Raw genomic sequence first — 21,125 nt, forward strand, 5'->3', positions numbered from 1 at the left:
AAATTGAAAAAACCAATTTAATTTATAGTTTGATAAAAATACATGTTTTAACGGGTTTAACTCAAACTTTTTTTACATTTTAAAATTTTTAAGAGTGAAAATATTAATTTTACTTAAACTTTCGACGGAGTTCAAATATTTATAATAATTTAAACATTCTATAAAAATTTAAATATTTATAATCTCTTAAACTTTTTTAAAAAACGTAAATGTATTATAATATGTTTACTTTTTAAAAGTTTAAATATGCTCAAATATAGAACCAAATTAAATTGTTAAATTTGGATACCTGATAAATGAAGCTTGCTGCTCATTTGTACTCAAAACATATTATTTATATATTTATAGTGATTATGAACCATATTCCAAAATATTTAGTCGATGTGGGATATACAATACACATTTTCTGTAAATTAGTTTACAACTTTACATATATATAATTTCTGCGGTTTTTATTTTTTTCCATCTATACTAATCGTAATAAATTACTATAATTTCGTTAAGAAAATATTAAAAAATCTAAACTAAATGATGATTTGTTTTTATTTAATTGTATTAAGTTGATTTGTTGTTTCCGTAAATATCTCACAATATAAAAGCAAATCAAATAAGTTTACATATATAAACAATTTCGTATTTAATCTATTGATTATTTTGGAAGCAACAAAGTCACAATTGATAAGTATTAAAAAATTCTCATTATTATTAATATTCGTAATAATTATAGGGATTAAATATGGTAGTAGTTAATATTTGATATTACTGAAGCCATTAAGACTCTAATACCAGTTTTCTTATTTATATGGATTATACCTCTGTTTGGTTGTGTGTTTAACTATTCTTGAATCAAATAATATATAGGATCCGAAAATTATTAATCTAGAGAACAAACAGATCCGCAAATTTTTTTTCTTCTATTTTCGGGTCAGAGAGGATCCGCGTCCCGACCCGGTTAGTTTTAAGTGATCGACCCAAGGGTATAATGGTCATTTAAATAAATCGAAACTATAGGTTAATTTAATTAAATTAAGTGATTCTCTAATCATTTTTAATGAAAAACCTACCAAAACAAAGTCATGGTCCAATTTGAGTCTAGTGAGTACTTCAACTTTAATAGAATAGATTCACATGGTCCATGGTCTAGTGGAGGAGCCTCTTATAAATTAAATGGATAGGTTTTGGAGCTTTAATGGTTAGACCGAGTCAAAGCGTGTCAGAGGCCCTCTGATTTGAAGCATATAAACAGTTTTTTTAAGTTTTCTTCTTTGTTTTGGTAAAGGGCACACACACAAGGATTAGGTTTGATTCAATTTTTTTTTTTTTTGGCTCAACATCAACTTTTCATTAACCAAAATGATACAATCAAATCAAAGGCACATTATATTCACCTCTATAGACTTGGAACAAATGCAATGGTTGATCAAGTACAACCCTGGAACACTAGACGGATCCAACGCTACCTAATCAAGAACCATTGCATTTTTTAAGTACAATGAGATAGATAACACTCTACAACTCAGAGTGAAATAATCTCTTGGACCACCTAAATTAACCTTATGATAGGAAACAACTACTAACACAAAGAAGACCAAAATCTATACTAAAGGTCAAAGCAAATCTAAGCTATTAGAACCTCATGATTGGCGTGTACGACTTGTCCAAATAGCATCGACACCCAAAGGCGCAACATCAGAGAGACTTGGTTTCTCCGGCTTTCATTATTCCGATCCTAAGCCAAAAACAGACAATACATCCGACTGACCCGGCCAAGAGATGCAAAACAAGACCCGCATATACCGATGCTTCTCCGAACAACCACTCATTGACCATAATGCTAATCACCTAAAGATAAGAGTTTCGAACACAGATTAGCATAGCTTCATCTCACGATGCATTTCCGGATTAGCCATCATAGCATCTGCATTGTTGTCTCACTTCTTAGCCGGACTGAGACCAAAGAAGTTGAGAAGGCTCACATGAACGCCAGCTTTGAGGATAACCTCAAATCTCGGCCACCAGCACCCACAAGATCCTCCTCAACAACCGGTAAAACTTGAAAGCTCGACTCCACCGTTAGCCTCCGGTGAGCTAGGTTCTCCGGCAAGAGGGTAGGAGAAGCAGGAGGGCGCGACTCACGAACCTAGATCCGACGCCCTGAATCTTAAAAGAAGGTCGTCCGGAGCAGCTTCGAACCACCACCAGTCTCCCGGAGAGGAGAACAAGCCGAGATCTCTCTGCATATTGGCCGCCACCACACCATCAACGCAGCAAAGGAGTGACGCCTAGCACTACCAGAGAGGGAGAGATTGATTCCTTTCACCCTACTTCTACAAAGGAAATAAAAGAAAGAGGAAGAGCAGAGCCCTCTCACACCGCCAGCAAAGCCTCAGGCGGTGGAGAGGCAAACGGAACAAAACGGCGACGGCGCTGTAGATCTAGGGTTTTGAGAGAGGAAAACGAGTTTTTTTTGTCTCCCTGGTTTGATTCAATTTTATTACACGAGGATTAGGTTTACCTACAATTTTTTTGCAGTAATTATAACTCACTAGATGAGGACCCGCCCGATGTGCGGGTTTAAAGTTTTATAAATTAAATTAAATTTATTAAAATTTGTTGTATGTTATATATAAGTTTTATTTTTGTTATAATACACTGATTTATATCCATTTACAAATCTTTATGTATATTACTATTAAAAGTATATTTTTTATACCTAAATGTACTCTTGTATGTTACTAAAAGATTCTTTATCACCATCTAGAAACTGTTTATATAAACACATTAAGCCAAGTATATTACTTTCACTTCTGCATAGTTTTTTAATTACTAAAATTGTTGGCTCAAAAAACATTTTGAATAAAAAATATATTACATAATATACTAATCAATGATGTATCATCACAATAATGTATGACCACCATGGAGAAAACATCGGCTCCGCCTTCATCCCTTATGGAGAGAACCTTGCATCCAACCTCCTCCACCATGGAGAGAACTTTGGCTCCGCCTTTCTCCCTTGGAGAGATAACCTTCCGTCCAATCTCCTCCATCTTCCTCCCTTGCGGAGATAACTTTGTGTTCAACCTTCTCTACTATAGGGAGAACCTCGGCTCTGCCCTCCTCCTATGTGGAAAAAATATGTTCACGCCTTTTTGCTATCTCAAAATGGCTTGTTCCGACAACCAATGAAAGTAAAAACAATTTTCTAACTTCAGAAAAAAATCTTTTGATAGTAACTAATGTTAAATTTTCCAATGTATTCGTGATAGTAACTATGCCAAAGTGAAAGTAAAATAGTTGGCTTAATGTGTTTATAGATAACATAATATACTAATCAATGATGTATCATCACAATAATGTATGACCGCCATGGAAAAAACATCGGCTCCGCCCTCATCCCTTATAGAGAGAACCTTGCTTCCAACTTCCTCCATCATGGAGAGAACCTTGGCTCCATGTTCCTCCCTTGGAGAGATAACCTTGCGTCCAACCTCCTCCACCTTTCTCTGTTGGGTAGATAACCTTGTGTCCAACCTTTTCCACCATAGAGAGAACCTCGGCTCTGCCCTCATCCTGTGTGGAGAGAAAATGTTCACGTCTTTTTGCTATCTCAAAATAGCTTGCTCCGACGACCAATAGACGTCAAAACCTTTTTCAATCGTCACAAAATCTTTTGATAGCAACTAATGCTAAATTTCTCGATGTATTCGTGGAAGTGTCTTTGACACACCATGATGTAGCCTCTGTCTCTGTAATGCTTCAACCGCCACATTGTTTAGTGAACCCATGTCTACTCTCAGTCCATGGGCCCACCTTCCCAAGTGGGTCCTACATCTATTCACAGCTTGTGGACTAACCCATATTCGATGGCCGGTTTGTTACGTCTGAAAATCTTTAAAAACTTGATTACCGACCTTACAAATCAACAAATGATATTTTCTTGTGTTTTGTCCTCACTCGCATAATTTCGACAATCACTTCCAGAAAGGTCACCCATCATGAAGTTCTCTCAAGACCTTTGACTGAAAAAATAAGTGCATTTTGGTGACGTATGTATCTAAATCAATTCTTTTAAACATTTCCGCAAACCAGGGTGTCAAAGTCTTTGAGCTCCTATGAATCTATCAACAACGATTTATTTTTTTCAATCTATCTATGTATGTTTGTTGTACGCTTGTGTTTGATTAGCCTATTTTATCAATTAATTAGGTTGATGAGCTTCTATTTGTTATCTCCCTTTAGGATTGAATGAATAATGGTAACAATTATGTTTGCAAAAAAAAGAAGGGTTTATGACCAACCAATCAAGGTTGAGAAATTGAAAGAAAATTAATTTGGCATAACTAAAGAAACAATAGAAAATTATAAGCATGTTAATATATGAATCCCAAATCATTCAAAAATTAAAATATAAATTAAAACAATCTAAAAATACTATAATAAATTTTAAAATACAGTATTAGAAAAAGAAGACTCATATATTAATCTTTTTTTGGTCAACATATTAATCTTACCTATTCCCAACTGAAAAAGGAGAAAATAGTAGAAAATTTTGGCTTAAGAAAATAAGAAAAATTTACCTTCCCATTAAAATATATTCCCAATCAAACAAAGTTGAAAGCAATGTTTTTGAATAAATTATTTACATATGAGGCAATCTTTGATTATATAGAAGTGAGTACAAAAGTTTAGAATTAATAACTAAAAGTATATTTTCCTTAATCATTTTTTCTATTTTTTAATAATTAATCACTTAAAATTAAAAAATAAGTAAATAATATTATAATTTCGAATTTTATGATATATATATATAATCTTCTTATAATTATTTTAAAAAATTTTGTTTTTTTTTTAAATTCTGAAATTTTTGATAATTATATTTTTACTTTATTAATATTTTTTAAAACAAAATATTTTATTTTTGTTGTAATCAAATTCTTCTTATTAAATATTTACACATGTCAACCAAAATCTCATATCCCTCTATCCATCAAAACAATTTCTCAAAAACCCCTCAATAATATAAAGACAATATTACCCTTAATGAAGGTTGTTAAAGGTTAAATATAATTAAAATAGTAAGTGTTCAACAAAAAACACAGTAGTTCAGTGGTTGCGAGCTCCATGCGCACGCGCGCGCCCATGGTTCGAATCCTACTATGCGGGGTACAACTAGGGTGTCACGGGTAAAACTGGTACAACTGATACAATTGGTACAACTAGTACAACTAGTATAACTAGTACAACTGATGCAACTTGTACACTTAGGATGTTTGATTTTTATTTAAAAATTGTTAGAGGGGTAATTTCGTCTTTTCATTAAAGAAGAGAGGTATATAGAATTAAAGTGGATGTGTAGAAAAGAATTTTTAAGATAGAGGTACTAGAGAATTAAATCCTGTCAAAATCTCAAATTGATAACTTGACACATATCAAAATCTTATTAATTACTAACTTTCAAAATCCAATTTTATATATACCATTACAGCCACGTTGTTAAAAAAATCAAATGGAGCATTCGATAAAATCAGTTTTTTAGATTACGGTCTGTCTCAAGGCTTTGTTTGGTCAATCATTCTTTAGCAATCTTGAATTTTTTTATTAGTCTTTAAGACAACAATATTTTTTCAATTAATAATAAAAGTGATATAAAGTAATCATATTTGCATCATCGTAGCTTTAGACCTCCCCTCCTCTTACAAAGCTTTTTATTGTTTTGCTCATTCTCACAACAACTACAAGAAGACGATTTTGTATATTTGTTTCCAAACTGGTAAATTAATTTTGTTTCGTGGCTGTCTCTTATTATTTTCCCTTAAAAGTTTGCCATTGAAACTTCCTTTTCAGTTCGTCGCTGCTTTACTCATTCTCTAGGGTTTCAATTTTTGTTTTTGGTTCGTAGCTTCTGTTTCAACTCACAAAGTATCAGCCTTTTACTTTTTTTTTTTCCTTTGTCGGATTTTGTAGCATTTGCACTTTGCAGAGTCCTCTCTGTTTTGTTTCAACTCACCAAGTTCTGATTGCGATTTAGGTATCTTTCTCACTGAGTAGATGTGTCTGTAGATTTGTATCATTTGGTCTCTCTGGGCTACTTTATTATTTCCTGATGAAGTGTAAATCTTTCCCAGAATTTTTAGTTTTTTTTTTTTTTTTGGTATATCAAGAAGCTCCCAGCCGAGTGATTTGAATCTTGGATTACTCGTGATTCCTTCTCTTTCTCTCAGTCTTTGTTTTCATAAAGTCAGTTTCTTTAGCTCTGTTATTCACTGAGGAGTATGTTATGTACACAAGTGTCTGCGTTTCTAAAGTTGGTAACTTGTGATTGTAGAATCTGAAATGGGCGAGCCGCTTGGACTGCTCCAGGTGACTGTTATTCAAGGAAAGAAACTGGTGATCCGAGATTTCAAGTCAAGTGATCCTTACGTGATAGTCAAATTAGGAAATGAGGTAAGTTCTGGTCAGTTATTATTGTTCTTGGCAATTCGAACTAGTGTGTTTTGTGGCTCTTGATGTGATGTTTTACTGTCTTGAAAAGCAGTCAGCCAAGACCAAAGTGATCAACAATTGCCTGAATCCAGTGTGGGATGAGGAACTGAGCTTCACACTGAAAGATCCTGCAGCAGTACTGGTATTGGTATGTCTAAATCTTCATATTGAATCTTTCCTTTTTGTGACCGTCATGATGATGATGATGATGATGATGATGATGATGATGATGATGCTGAGATTGTTAAAATGGGGTGGGGTGGTGCAGGAAGTGTTTGATAAAGATAGGTTCAAGGCAGATGACAAGATGGGCCATGCCTCTCTCAGCCTTCAACCGCTTATCTCAGTTGCCAGACTAAGACATATAGTCCGCGTGTCCTCTGGTGAGACAACGCTTAGGAAGGTGTTACCGGATCCAGAGAACTGCGTATCTCGGGAGAGCACAATCAGTTGCATAGACGGAGAGGTGGTGCAGAGCGTGTGGCTGAGGCTGTGTGCTGTTGAATCGGGTGAGATTGAGTTGAAGATAAAGTTGATTGATCCTCCTGGAACAAACAAGTAGCAATAGGGAGGGTATTATTTACGTACGAGATCCGTTTGTCTAGTATAATTGCAAAAACATGTATGGTCTTGTCTTTGTTTCCAAGTGAAAATGTGAAACGGGCTTAAAATATGTGTACCTTAGTTGTGACAGACCATGCACTTGCCAATTTTTATAACCCTGTTTAGGAATCTTTGAGATACATTGTACTGTTTCTTGCTGTTCTTCCTTGTGTCTACATTTTGATGGAAACTCCAGGTAAAACTACCATCAATGGCCGAGTGATCATATCTTTACCTTCCTAATAAAAAGCTTAACTTGGAAGAAATGGACAAAACTTGCCAAGAAATAAATCACGCATACCAAGGTGGTGGTGGAACCGACATTGATATTGGTATCTTACGTCACACACACACATACACACACTTTGTTGTTATCTCTATATCCGCCTTTTTCTTTTTCTTTGGGGTCAATTATGATCTCTCTCTTTCTCATTTCCTCGTAATCTTAACACCAGCCTCATCTGCCACCAAACCAAAGGTGATGCATTTTTTTTCACTCAGAACTCAAAGTTGTCATCTTTTTCTGTTGATTCTTATCATCATCTCGGTTTTTCTTACTTGGCAGGCGTACGCACCTGGGACATAATTTCTTCGGTGACTTCCATGGCTCCGTCTGTCTCTGATGATTCCGTAAATCCTCGAGGTTCTTTCTGCACTTGTCTTTACGATTCCCTCGAGCTTCTTGTCCTGTTCAAGTTTATAGTGTTTTCTGGTTGGATCATATATATTGTATCGCTACTTACAATTGAGTTCCGGTGGGTGCAGATGTTTGTGTTGTGGGAGTTGCCCGAACGCCTATGGGGGGCTTCCTTGGCTCCCTCTCGTCTTTGACTGCCACAAGACTTGGGTCCATAGCCATCGAAGGTAGTTTTACTACTACTACTCTCTCTCTCATTCAGCCAACTTTTCATTCTCTTACTGCTCCACTCCCCTCTCATAGCCGCTCTTAGAAGAGCAAATGTTGATCCGGCCCTTGTGGAAGAGGTCTTCTTTGGCAATGTCTTAACCGCTAATCTTGGGCAAGCACCAGCAAGACAGGCTGCACTTGGTGCCGGGATTCCCTATTCGGTGATCTGCACCACTGTTAACAAAGTCTGTGCTGCAGGAATGAAAGGTAATTTAACCTTTTATTACTCTTCTTCTACTCCAGATGATCATTGAAACGGTGTACACATTACTACATATATATTTCACCTGTAACCTCAGCTGTAATGCTAGCGGCTCAAAGTATCCAGCTCGGCTTGAATGATGTTGTTGTGGCTGGTGGGATGGAGAGCATGTCAAACGTACCTAAGTACCTCCCAGACGCAAGGTGCTTTCTGAGTTTCCTAACTCAAAACTTTGTAGGAAACACAAGTGTCGCAGATTTCGATATGTTTTCTCATCTCGAAAAAGCTTCCTCGTTTATTCTTTACTCTGATATATGTTAGCAGAAGGGGTTCTCGATTAGGCCATGATACTCTTGTCGATGGTATGATGAAAGATGGACTTTGGGATGTCTACAATGACTTTAGAATGGGAGTTTGTGGTGAAATATGCGCTGACCAGCACTGTATTACAAGAGAAGAACAGGTCACTCATGTTCAACTTTGATCTGTCTTTCCAAATGTATTTCGCTAGACTCATGACTGATGCGAAAGTGATGATCAGGCTGTCTCGTTGATTCTTTTTTCCTGACGTACAAACGTTTTCTTTTTGTAGGATGCTTATGCTATCCAGAGCTTTGAGCGTGGTATTGCTGCACAAAACACTCAGTTGTTTGCTTGGGAAATTGTTCCGGTACATCTCTCCTTTCCCTGCAATGCCAGGAATTTAATTTATGACATTGTGATGGTATATTTCATACACTCATATTGATAGGTGGAAGTTTCCACTGGAAGAAGGAGGCCTTCAGTTGTTATTGACAAGGATGAAGGACTGGGCAAGGTAAAAATAGTTTAGAAACAGTTGCTTCTCGTGGGACAGCCTTGATTGATCTTAACTTTGTTTGGCATGGACCAGTTTGATGCGGCCAAGTTAAAGAAGCTCAGACCGAGTTTCAAGGAGGATGGGGGATCAGTCACTGCTGGAAATGCATCAAGTATAAGGTCCTCTTTTTTCTCTTAACTTTGTTTCTTAGTTTTTTTTGTCATTTGTAACTCTGCTAGCTTTTGTTTTGTTTACTTCCAACGACCACTTACTGGCTCTGCTTTACGTTTGTGGACAGTGATGGTGCGGCAGCGTTGGTGCTGGTGAGTGGAGAGAAGGCTCTTGAGCTTGGACTGCATGTTATTGCTAAGATTAGAGGATATGCTGATGCTGCTCAGGCACCTGAGTTGTTCACAACTACGCCGGCTCTTGCTATTCCTAAAGCTATAAAGCGGGCTGGTTTGGATGCATCTCAAGTGGACTACTATGAAATCAATGAAGCCTTTTCTGTAATCCCACTTACTGAAATCTCAGTTTTTTATGGTTGTTGTGTTTGTATAAAGAGGTCTGACTGTTTTGGCTTGTTTCCCCACAGGTGGTAGCTCTGGCCAATCAGAAACTGCTGGGATTAGATCCTGTGAGTCATGAAACATGTTCAGTTATGGATGTTGCAGACTTAATTTTCCGTCTCTGATGATTTATTTATAAACAGGAACGGCTGAATGCGCATGGAGGGGCAGTTTCACTTGGACATCCACTGGGATGCAGTGGTGCTCGTATATTGGTCACATTATTGGGGGTAAGTTGTAAGACCAAGCAACAGTGGTGTTAAATTGAATCCATCCTGAAAATGTGGTTTGAATACTTCTGATTCAGGTGTTGAGAGCAAAGAAGGGAAAGTATGGAGTGGCATCAATATGCAACGGAGGAGGAGGAGCATCAGCCCTTGTCCTCGAGTTCATGTAAGCTCCTTCTTTTTAACTCTGGTAAGCCGTAAGCATAGCGTTAGCACACGAGATTACTTCTCGAATAATGCTTCCCAACACTAGACCTTTTAACTTCAACTTGTTGACATGTTGGCAGATCGGAGAAGACAATCGCATATTCAGCACTCTGAAGCCAAGAAATGTTGTATAACGCATAGCTTATGTATATGGTTTAAGTTTGTGTCACAAGAGACAAGACTGCTTAAATTTGTACTTCAATGCAATAAAAGTGTGTTAAATTGAGACGTAATGTCTGAGGTAGTAGATTGACAGACTCTGAAGTGAAATGCAGCCAATAATGGTTACCTTGGCGAACAAATAAATGAGCATTTGCAATAGTTTTAAGGAATTTAGAGGAGAGCGAGAGGAATCAGATAAGTTGAGCATAATTACAAGCCTAAAACTGTTGTTGTTTCAGCCAAAAGCACATCAAAGACCAAAGAATTACACAACACTCACAGAGGTGCTTAGGGAAATGAGAGTTAGATTTCCAAAAAAACTTTTGCTACAACAGAGGATCAAATAACACTATACATGAAGCAACCTATGCATTAAGTTCAAGATTTATTCTCTTTTTGTTTTTTTCGCTTTACATTTGCATGGCGTAGGGAGAGGACACAGCTCGGTTCTCGCCTACTCATTTAGATTGCTAGCTCACCCGTAAAAAAAAAATATATATATCTTAATTGTAGAGGCACTGAATGGATTTTCCTTGGAACCATTCAGGGTTCATCATATTCCAGTTTTTCATGAAATGCTTTGTCTGTCACCAATGGACATGGCCAGACTGTTGCAATTCTCAATCTTGTGCCGTTCCGATTCTATGGTTTTGGCTATCACACAACGTTCAGCTTCAGGCTCAGGAAAACCCACGTGGAATGACCCTTGCTTTGCAGGTTCTGCTTGTCCTCGGGTTTCATAATGGTGCTTTACATAGTTGTATAGCTGTTGATGGAAGGGATGATCGATAGAAAAACAATTTGCGCTCTGAGTGTGGTGAGATGACCCAGAGCTTCCTCTTCTACAGAAATGTGGGAGGGATGTGAAGTCCATAATCTACAAGAACCACAAGATTTAGACAAGTTTGCATTTCACAGCAAGATCATAAGAAAGAAAATGCATATAACCTTCAATAATTCATCCATTCCACAACCAGATAAGACATGAACCTTTTGCCTCGTCCTCTCTTGTAAAAGAGGTTTTACAACCTGCCAGGAAATGAATTATACATACGTGCTAGGTAGCTAAACACCCGGAGTCACAAACAAAAGAGGATCAAAGAGGCTTACCTTCCAACATGCGGAAAATATATATGGGGCATTGACAACATAGTACGTGTTTGTCTTCTCTGGATAGTTTAGATCATCGATGGTCGATATGATAGTCACTAACTGCATTAAAGTTAGTAAAAAAAGAGTACGAAACTGAATTAAACATCTTGCGGTATCATTGGTCATGAACTAAATTGGTCTGCAGAGATGGACTATCCTACCTTGATTTGGCTAAGAGCTGAAAGTTTCAATCCTGTCATGTCTAGAACTTTGACGCAGGTGGTGATTGGCCGCCCATTCTTCTTAGACATAGAAGGCTGTAAACAGTGTTGTAATCATTAAATCAAGAGAGAAACTGAAAAAAAAAAAAAAAAAAAAGAGTGTAGCAATACTCACCAGTAATACACGGTCTCTATACTCATTGATTTGTATGTGGGACTGGACATAGTATTGAACCTGTATGTGGAAGAAGAGAAGAACATTCAAATTTGTTGTTTGTCATGTGACTGATAGTCAAAAGTGCGCGAAAACAATGAAGCATCTTACAGAAGCTTTATCAAATGTGCTGAGGCCGACGCCAATAGCAAAGACAGGTAAGCCCTAAACGTCAAGAAAGAGAGAATCTGTTTTGATCAGAAAAGGAAATGGAATCATGGGAACTAATTAAGGAGGCTACCTCTTTGGTGTAACCTGACATTCCTATTAGTTGAGAATCTCGTACATCCCTATACAACTCAGTAGGAACAATGGGTTTCTGCGGAAACCAAAAGCATAATAAAAAAAAAAAAAAAAAAAAAAAATCAAATTTTAGCTCTCAAACCAGAACAGATTAGAGGAAAGAAGGAATGAATAAACTCACGGATAGGATACTGTCAATTTCATTATCTACCCTCCAACGCAAACACTCAACCAGCTGAAAGTGGAGTAAGAAACGGTGTGTACAATAATCAGACAAGACAGACAGACTTTGGATGGAGTCACTCAAAAGCACACAAAGAGTTTGGGAGGCATACCATTGTGTGAGCTTTGCATACGTTCCAGTCTCGTGCTTTCAGAAAACGACCCAAATTCTCCCTCAGATATCCCTGATGGACTCTCTGTAGATTCACAAAAAAAAAAACACACCTTCCTTTTTAAGCCAATACCATAGATGATAGATTCAAACCCCAGATCAAATTTGAGTAAAGGTTTTTCTCCACCGCCTAAACTTAAAAAAATTGAGAAATTTCTGGAGAATCTTCTAATGTATCTGTGATCTGCTCTCAGTTGACCCATTTCCAAGAACATACCTCAAATGTTTTCTTCAATGGCTCCTCAGCTAGAACAAATTTTTACCGGATAGATTCAGTAATCACTAATTAGAAATCAAAGTAGAAACAGAGGAAAAGTAAAGAGGAAAAAGGTCAGACCTTGATCCATCAGCTCCTGAAATTCATCAATGGCTTCTTCTGAAACGATCCCCATTGTTTTGGTGGCTCACTTCCTTGGCAACCAAACAGGATTATTGCCCAGTAACAAAAATTTATATAAAAATCTTCAAGATCGACTTTTTTTTTTTTTTTGGTCACTTTGCACCAAACTATGAGTCCATCATTAAAGGTCAACAAAGAGGTGGTGGTAGGAGGAGAACCTAATAAACTCCCAACAGAAATATACACTTTTAATGACAAGTAGAAACTCGTTTTAAGAGACGAACTACTTTGATTAAGACTGGTCCTAACCAAAATTACAAAGCAACTTCTGATTACTTGTGTGGCATTTGTTCAATAATCTCATCAAATCAATACTCCCAAAACCCATTTTGATTTCCTCTTCCTCTTGTGTTGTGGTGCTTGGTCAATGGGACGAGTTAAAAAGTCTGATTGTTCTCAATGAACCAACGAAAAATAACACAGAGAGGAAGATTCAAACTTTGAAATAGTTTTCAGGAACATTTAATTGTAGGGTGAAGTTAGTTTCCACGACTTGCTTGTTGATGTATGAAATCGACAATATAAATAACACCAATATAAATGAGGATGAATCGAATCTGGTCCTTTTATTAACGTAGAATTCAAGTGAAGGGTTTACAGAAAATGACAATTAAATAGCTAAGCGCAGTTAATACGAAAATAATTGCTCTTCTCTCTCTCAAATTGCCCAACTTTCGGATCCAGAGCTCTGACAACGACATCTGGTATTTATAGTGGGCCATCGACCTAGGGCTCCTTCTGTCACCTCCGCGAATGACGATTTTGCCCTTGCGGCCAGATGGACCAAATCTATGACTTCAGGCCCTAAAATCTTGTGGACTTCTTGCTTAGGCCTCTTTAGATGTTAGGGGACGAAGCCCATATCCAACAATGGTCCCCCTAGTCCGATGAGCGATAGCTTGCTTGAGCTCGTCGGGTACGATTCTACGTCTCAGAGTCCATCTTGTGAAAGGAACAGAAGATTTTAGGAGCTTCGTAACCATCCAGAAAGTTCCGGGAAGTATAGTGCGTTGCACACAATTTTCGAGACATCCGGAGAGTTCTGGGATGAATTGCTTTTTGAATTGCACACATAAGGATTTTTTTTTTGTATTGCGAACGTGGTTGCTTTATGAACTTGGTCATTCGTACTTTTATTGATGATTTTTGCGCAAAGGTTGATTATTGCCGATTTTTGTTCTCTTCACTATGATGAAGTTGTTTTAGAATTTTTTTTTATGCTTTTGTCATTGCAGGGCATATTTTGCGGTGCAGGACGTCTCCTGGCTTACCCTGGATATGTTATTCCCCGTAACATTGAGAGTAGACAAGACGGACTTGTCGTACTAGTTAGATGCGTTCAGTCGTGACCAGCTTACCCTGTAGGTGCTGTAAGAGTTGCAAGAGTTAGCGAGTCGGGGTCTTCGGCTTATCCACTCTGCTCTCTGCTAGCTTTTTGCGAGTCTGGGCTCGGCTTATAAATCCTTAACCAAAATAAGGATGTGGATTATTTCACCACTGCACCCATGCGGAGCGCTTGCGAGTATGGACTCGACTTTCAATCTTTCCAAAAGTAAAGTTTGTGGATTATTTCACCACTGCACCCATGCGAAGCGCGTTTAAAATCGTACACCTGGCCAGGGCGACGATGTGCAAGCTAATCGTTAGTAAGGCAATATTGCCCGAAAACTCATTGGGTGCGGCTTTTGTTTCCGGCTTATCCCGTGAGTACTTAGAGCTCAATATTGTCGAGCATTTTTTTTGAAAGGTTCTCGTTACGCCAAATATCGCAAGTATTGCTCCTCGATGCATGCTGGTGAAAGTGCGGTGGTTTGCCGGCGGCACTGTCTATTGGGTGCGCGTACGATGTCAGCGTGATGGTATGGTAGTTGATGCGGAGGCAACATGGCTCGTGTGACGATTTGTCGACTCTAATGCGTGTTCGATTGGCGTGTTAGTATACGTCGCGTGTTGCGATGGAGAGGGTGCAAGTCGATCGGGTGGTGATGTACTAGGTGAGCACCCTAGTAAGAAGACATACAAAGGCTCTTCACAGCACCTGCGACAGATGCGCGTGGATATAGATATGGTGGGGTGTTCGAGACTTGTTCCGGGGTACTGGTTCATGGGCGCGCTCGAGGCGGAACGATGATGGGGTCTCAGTCTCATGGCAGCTCATGATGGTGATGTGTTAGTCTTGGCGTGACTGTGGGCACCGTACGTGCAACTGGTCACACAGAGGCGGTGTGCGGCGTGCAAGGCGTAGTGCACGGTAAGTGATCTTAGATGTGGCATGGAGGTAGCGACTGACGCGTGGATCTTGTTGCGCTGGTAGAAAAATTACTAGCCTCAGAGCTGCTTGATAGTGCTCGATGCGTCGACTATGATGCTTGTCCAGTCGGAGTGTTCGAGACTTGGCAAGGGCAAGATAGTGGTTGTTCCGAATCTCGCCGTTCTTCCAATTTAGAGAGGTCGGCTGGAATGCTGCTCGCTGAGCTTGGTGAAGCTTTATCCTCTCCGGTTACTGTGCGTCGCGACGTGATGGTGCATGCGATGTCAGCTTCGATACGGAGCGATGCTGGTGCCTTGGCCTAACGGGTCATTAATCCAGGCGCGGCGGTGTGTAGAGGTCAACAACATATTATTCTCTGTGGTGTGGTTGCATGATGGAGACGATGGCGAGGTGTCGCCGAGGGTGGTAGGAGAATCGTGGTGTTATGGAACGACGACGGGCAAAATACGATGACGTAATTGAGAATGTTCATCCGCATTGTTGTGGGCTTGAGAGCGCGAGATCAAGAGTGGCGAGATCGAGAGTGCGAGATAGAGAGTGGCGAGATCGAGAGTGCGAGATCGAGCGCAAGTTGCAAAATTGAGAATGCGAGATCGAGAGTGGCGAGATTGTGACTACGAGATCGAGAGTGCGAGATCGTAAGTGGCGAGATCGAGAATGCGAGATCGAGGGTTGCGAGATCGAGAGTGGTAAGCTCGAGCGAGAGTTGCGAGATCGGGAGTGTGAGATCGAGGGTTGCGAGCTCCAGCGAGAGTTGCGAGATCGAGGGTTACGAGCTCGAGCGAGAGTTGCGAGATAGAGACTTTTGCGTACGAGATCGTCGCGAGAAAGAGACCTTTACGTACGAGATTGTGGCGAGATCGAGAATTTTGCGTACGAGATCATGGCGAGATCGAGACTTTTGCATACGAGATCGTGGCTAGATCGAGGTCGATATTTGCGTACGAGATCGTTGCTAGATCGAGAGGATGGCGAGGTCGAGACTTTTGCGTACGAGATCGTGGCTAGATCGAGAGAATGGCGAGGTCGAGACTTTTGTGTACGAGATCGTGGCTAGATCGAGAGGATGGCAAGGTCGAGACTTTTGCATAGGAGATCGTTGCTAGATCGTGAGGATGGCGAGGTCTAGACTTTTGCGTACGAGATCGTGGCTAGATCGAGAGGATGGCGAGGTCGAGACTTTTGCGTACGAGATCGTGAGTTACGAGACTTGGAGTGGTGGATGTCGTGCGGGGGCGTGCTCGATGCTTGATGCGCGTCAAGCTTGTCGGTCGCGTCTCGCAGGTCTCGGCAATGGCGCACTCGGTGGCGTTCTCGAGGGTTACCCTTGTCTTGGTTCGTGGGTCGAGTTCAAGGCTTGCTCAAAATTCTGGCGAGATCAAGGTTTTTCGGAGATGCGGTGGCGAGGTGACGCAGTGGAAGTCAGCGCATGAGTGCTTGCGATTTTAGGTGAGATGACTTGCTCGCGTATCTTTTGGCGAGATGGCGAGATTGATGATGGCGTACTTGACGTCGTCATGGCGTGCTTGAGAGTTAACGAGGTCGCCGTTACGGGTTATGCTTGCAAGATCGAGATCGTATTGGGGCATCGAGAATATCGATGATTGTTTGTTGCGAGTGACAAGTGCTTGCGTATGGGCGCGGTACACGGGATGAGATGATGTTTGTGTTGTCCGGGATGCGAGGATAATTTGGGTGTGATGTGTTGGAGCCACACGCGTAGCGCCTACGGCTTCGCGGTCGATTGGATTGACGCCAGCGGCAACACGAACGGGGGGCGTAGCGCCTACGGCTACGCCATTGGTTGGAGTAGCGCCTACGGCTTCACGGTCAATGAATGTCGCGTCCTCGACTGTAAGTGCTTCGGTCCTCTTGACGCCTTGGAGCTGGTTCGTCCTCGCGAGAGAGATCGGTGTCGTGGCAGAGCGTGGCGCAGAGGTGTTGATGCCTTCGTCACTGGAGAGATCGGTGTGAGACATGCTTCTGGTTTTCTGTAAACGCCTGGCTCTTTAAATTCTATTCATCAAAAGAAAGGATTCCGTTCAGCCACACGGTGGGTGCCAAATTGTTGATGTATGAAATCGACAATATAAATAACACGAATATAAATGAGGATGAATCGAATTTGGTCCTTTTATTAACGTAGAATTCAAGTGAATGGTTTACAGAAAATGACAATCAAAGAGCTAAGCGCAGTTAATACGAAAATAATTGCTCTTCTCTCTCTAATTGTCCAGCTTTCGGATCCAGAGCTCTGACAACGACATCTGGTATTTATAGTAGGCCATCAACCTAGGGCTCCTTCTTTCACCTCCGCGAATGACGATTTTGTCCTTGTGGCCAGATGGACCAAATCTATGATTTTAGGCCCTAAAATCTTGTGGACTTATTGCTTGGGCCTCTTTAGATGTTAGGGGGCAAAGCCCATATCCAACATTTGCTAAAGCTTTGTTTTATCGTTTATTGTGTGATTATGAATGAACTCGTAGTCGATTTGGTGGTGAGCCTTGTGTTTGTCGTTTATTGGGAGAAGAACAGATCAAAAATGGATATTGGTATTCAAAGTTGGTCTCTTTTTTACTGCTTTTTTCTTTGGGGTCAAATATTAAAAGTTGTCTTTTTACGAACGTTTTAGTTACTTTTCAAGTGGTTTAATAACTATAAATAATGGCATTTTGTGGCGTATTAGAAAAGTTTAGCGGCCAGAGATACCATAGATGAATTGCTTTAGAGTACCTTTATCAAAGAATTTAATCAGTTGCTTAAGAGTTGCTAAAGTATTATAGGAAATTAAATTTAATAATTCTTATGTGATTTACCTTAGGATCGATGGTTACATAAGATATTTTAGAAATGTTTAGATACTTGGTTATGTCAGTCTGTGATTAGGTGAGAAAAATACAAAATTTCTTTTATTTTTTTGTTTCTGATTTTCTCTCTCTCGTCTCTCTCGTTTATCTCCAAAGAGAAAAGCAGAGAATTGAAGGGTGATTCAATTGGAAAGTGGATTTTCACCAACGGTATCATCATATGTAAGAATTTTTCTTGGTCATAATTTTATTGATTTCCTTTGGATCGACATGCATCAGAGTTTTAGGGATGTGAGAAGAAATTAGGTTTCAAGGAATTAGAATCGATTTTAGCGAAGTTTGAAGGTGATAAAATTGATTTATGGTTCTATGATGGGAAATTGTTAACTGGTAACAAATCACTATAGCCGCTCGTCCAGGGATACTTCAGGTGTTGGCACTAATCGTGCTTTAGATGGTTGTTATAGGTCTAAAGATGAGTTTCGTAATCTTGGATATGTTAAAAAAGAATCTGGAGCCGCTAGGATAGAGGGTAATTTTCAAGACCGTGGCCAGTTGAAATCAGAATCCGGTAGATATTTTAGGGGTTTAGATGAGGAAAATAGGTTTTTACCTCCAAATGTTGGTTATGGCAGTGAACGACATGGTGTTACTGTTACAGTCAATTGCAGTATGACTAGGTCATCCACAAGCCATGAGGCGACTAGAAACCAGAAATGGGATGAAGCGCGTAATGGAGGGAGGACTCTGTATCCCCGGAGAAAGGATGATTATTATCATTCTGAGATAGAACAATATATTTACCGTGGAAGAAGAGAGGAGAGCTAGAAGAGCATTGCTTTCTGACAAAAATGAAAAGGCTTCATTAACTGAAGGAAATGGAATGTTGAGAACCCATTTGTCATTTGAGGCATCGGTTTCTGAGGGCTATAGACAGTCTCCTAGGCAAACTACTGCATCTGAAATTGAAAAAGATCCTGACAATCACTCAGTCAGGTTTGTTGATGGTGTCGTTCAGGACTGCAAAGTCAAAAATTCGTAGTAATGTCCATGCTGCAGAAAAGGCCTCTAGTTATTTTGAGACTTTTAAAGTAGAGGCCAAGGATGATATTAATGGGAAACATGATAGCAATATAGAAGCTTGCTCCACTGTGGCATATGTTACTGATAACCAAAGTACAATGAAGTCCCATGAAGATGTGTTGGACAGAACGAGCACTGGTTGTAATGCAGGTGAAGCTCTCATCTCGAAGGTCATGGAGAAGGATGAAATCATGAAGACAAAGACAAAAATCAATATCTCTCCTGTTAAATCACGGACATGTTGTATCATGCTTTTGTATCGCCACAACCTCCATTATATAACAGTGAGAGCTAGAGGTTATTCCATTTCCATTTTGTACCCACAATATCAAGCTTTTACAATATATTCTTTCCTTTTTCAATTTATTTTTCTCTTTACAATATATTTTTCCTTTTTTTTTTTTGGTAGGAAACAGGGGATTAATCCCCTGTGCTTTATTGAAAGAAAAATGAAATTAAACACGCATGAGCCTTGGAAACGCAGTTCCTCGGACATCATCCTTCACAAATGACTCTATACTCAATGGACAAGACTCTAAAAATTGAAAACCTATAGGAAGCGTAAAAGCATAGTGAGTTAAACCATCCGCAAGACGGTTAGCCTCTCTATACACATGAGTGATACGGACTTTCCAGTCCCTAGATAAGAAGCCATGACATAAGCGTACCAGGAAAGCCAAGGGATGCGTGTCCGCAATCCCTTTCGTTAAAAACCCCACCACCAATTCTGAATCAACCTCTAGCTCCAACCGGTTGATACTCTTCCCCCATGCAATGTAGAGACCGTAATAAACCCCCCAAAGTTCTGCCAAAGCCCCAGAACAAACCCCAATATTTAATACAAAAAAGCCTTGCCAACGACCAATTTCATCCCGTAACACACCACCAGCTGTGGCCAAGCCCGGATTACCATGTGAGGCTCCGTCTGTATTCAGTCGCATCCATCCTGCCCTAGGCGGTACTCAGCTAACCATTTTCATAACTGTATTGCGTCCCACATTACCAATTGTCGACCCTTGGTTCGCCTTCCAAACTTTGGTAGCAGCCTTTTTCAAAAACTTTAATCTATCCCGACATTTCCCAACCACTCCAAAGACATACCCACACCGCCATTTCTAGAGATGTTAAAATGGGACTACCCTGCCCATTTAGACCCTGCCCATTTAAGTCCTGCCCGTTTTGGACCCGTTTATACTTTACCCGTTTATACCTTGCTCGTTTAGACCCTGTACCCGTTTAGACCCTGCCCATTTATCTGGCCCGTTTAGATGGATTTTTTTTTGATTTTTTACTTAAGATTGCTTTTTTACTAGAGATTGTAATCAAAGAACAACAAAGGAAAACAGAAACGAAAACATAATATATCAAAGAAACGAAATACGAATTCATACTTGTATGATACAACAAAACAGAACAAAACCCACTAGTACCAAACAAACCAATTCGGATCATCATCCACTAGTACTACTAGAAAGAGTATAATGAAACAGAACAAGACCACACTAGAAGCAACATATTCAATGCATGATAGAATCTCCTGATCTTGAACATTCTTCTGAAGTACATGTTGTTGTGCCAATGTCATAGTTGTTCTCTATGTTACCTGTTAAAGTTAAGAGTTTTATGGAAAATAGTTTTATGTAAAAGTTAAAGTTAACTTATTAAGGAAAATAGTCTTATGTAAAAGTTAAGAGTTTAGTTACCTTCATAATCTGCAAAACCACATAACCAATTACGGGTACAGAGCAAAGCTTGAACGTTCTTTGGAAGCAAACAGTTTCTGTAAGGAGTTATGACCCGAGATCCAATACTAAAGGCTGACTCAGATGCTACCGTGGTGATGGGAATACTTAGTATTTCACAAGCCAAAGAGGCTAATTCCCCAAGTCGATGCTGGTTGTCCTTCCAAAAGGACAAAACATCCAATTTTGGAAAAGACTTTCTCTCCAATCTTGGCTCTTCTAAATAGATATCTAGATGTGTCTTTGTCTTGCCTACTCCAACTCCGATGTTTTTTTCAAGCTCAAAAAGATCCTACAGAAAAGAAGCAACACAAGCAACATAAACAACAAAAGCAACATAAGCAACATAAGCAACATAAGCAACACAAGCAACATAAACAACAAAAGCAACATTCTTACATTGTCATAATCATCATCAAGTGGAGATTCATTGACCCAATCATGCGGATTTGGACTTACAGAAATACTTGAAGAACAAGTCCTAGACTTAGC

At 39.6% G+C, this 21,125-nt stretch overlaps 3 protein-coding genes across 10 annotated transcripts; 2 read left to right on the forward strand and 1 right to left on the reverse strand.

Annotated features, from left to right (window-relative positions):
* Positions 1-5,676: 5,676 nt before the first annotated feature.
* Positions 5,677-7,251, forward strand: LOC147919912 (protein C2-DOMAIN ABA-RELATED 11). 7 transcript variants are annotated; one of them, XM_087505328.1, is made up of 5 exons: positions 5,696-5,773; positions 5,968-6,031; positions 6,329-6,447; positions 6,539-6,634; positions 6,755-7,251. In XM_087505328.1, exons 3-5 carry the CDS (start codon positions 6,337-6,339, stop codon positions 7,046-7,048), a joined length of 501 nt encoding a protein of 166 aa, XP_087361454.1. In that variant the 5' UTR covers positions 5,696-5,773; positions 5,968-6,031; positions 6,329-6,336; the 3' UTR covers positions 7,049-7,251. The 7 variants fall into 7 exon arrangements, with proteins under 7 accessions (XP_087361453.1, XP_087361454.1, XP_087361450.1 ...); XM_087505329.1 differs by having other exon boundaries at positions 5,734-5,773; positions 6,536-6,634; XM_087505327.1 differs by lacking the exon at positions 5,968-6,031 and having other exon boundaries at positions 5,677-5,773.
* A 179-nt stretch (positions 7,252-7,430) lies between these two features.
* Positions 7,431-10,233, forward strand: LOC109124786 (acetyl-CoA acetyltransferase 1). 2 transcript variants are annotated; one of them, XM_087505321.1, is made up of 14 exons: positions 7,431-7,567; positions 7,655-7,732; positions 7,855-7,953; positions 8,030-8,203; positions 8,296-8,401; positions 8,523-8,661; positions 8,791-8,868; positions 8,950-9,015; positions 9,091-9,176; positions 9,296-9,506; positions 9,593-9,634; positions 9,710-9,796; positions 9,874-9,983; positions 10,081-10,233. In XM_087505321.1, the coding sequence occupies exons 2-13, from the start codon at positions 7,693-7,695 to the stop codon at positions 9,961-9,963; spliced, it is 1,218 nt and encodes a 405-aa protein (XP_087361447.1). In that variant the 5' UTR covers positions 7,431-7,567; positions 7,655-7,692; the 3' UTR covers positions 9,964-9,983; positions 10,081-10,233. The 2 variants fall into 2 exon arrangements, with proteins under 2 accessions (XP_087361447.1, XP_087361446.1); XM_087505320.1 differs by having other exon boundaries at positions 9,874-9,959.
* An 89-nt stretch (positions 10,234-10,322) lies between these two features.
* LOC147919913 (SEC14 cytosolic factor-like) lies at positions 10,323-12,908 on the reverse strand. Its single transcript, XM_087505322.1, has 11 exons — positions 12,664-12,908; positions 12,544-12,572; positions 12,268-12,351; positions 12,114-12,167; positions 11,931-12,008; positions 11,801-11,854; positions 11,651-11,710; positions 11,476-11,571; positions 11,273-11,374; positions 11,111-11,191; positions 10,323-11,039 (listed from the first exon to the last, which is right to left on the reverse strand). Exons 1-11 carry the CDS (start codon positions 12,716-12,718, stop codon positions 10,731-10,733), a joined length of 1,002 nt encoding a protein of 333 aa, XP_087361448.1. The 5' UTR covers positions 12,719-12,908; the 3' UTR covers positions 10,323-10,730.
* Positions 12,909-21,125: the final 8,217 nt, after the last annotated feature.

This window comes from Camelina sativa, chromosome 20 (assembly GCF_030686135.1).
Source record: "Camelina sativa cultivar CO46 ecotype springtype chromosome 20, ASM3068613v1".
Lineage (NCBI taxonomy): Eukaryota > Viridiplantae > Streptophyta > Magnoliopsida > Brassicales > Brassicaceae > Camelina > Camelina sativa.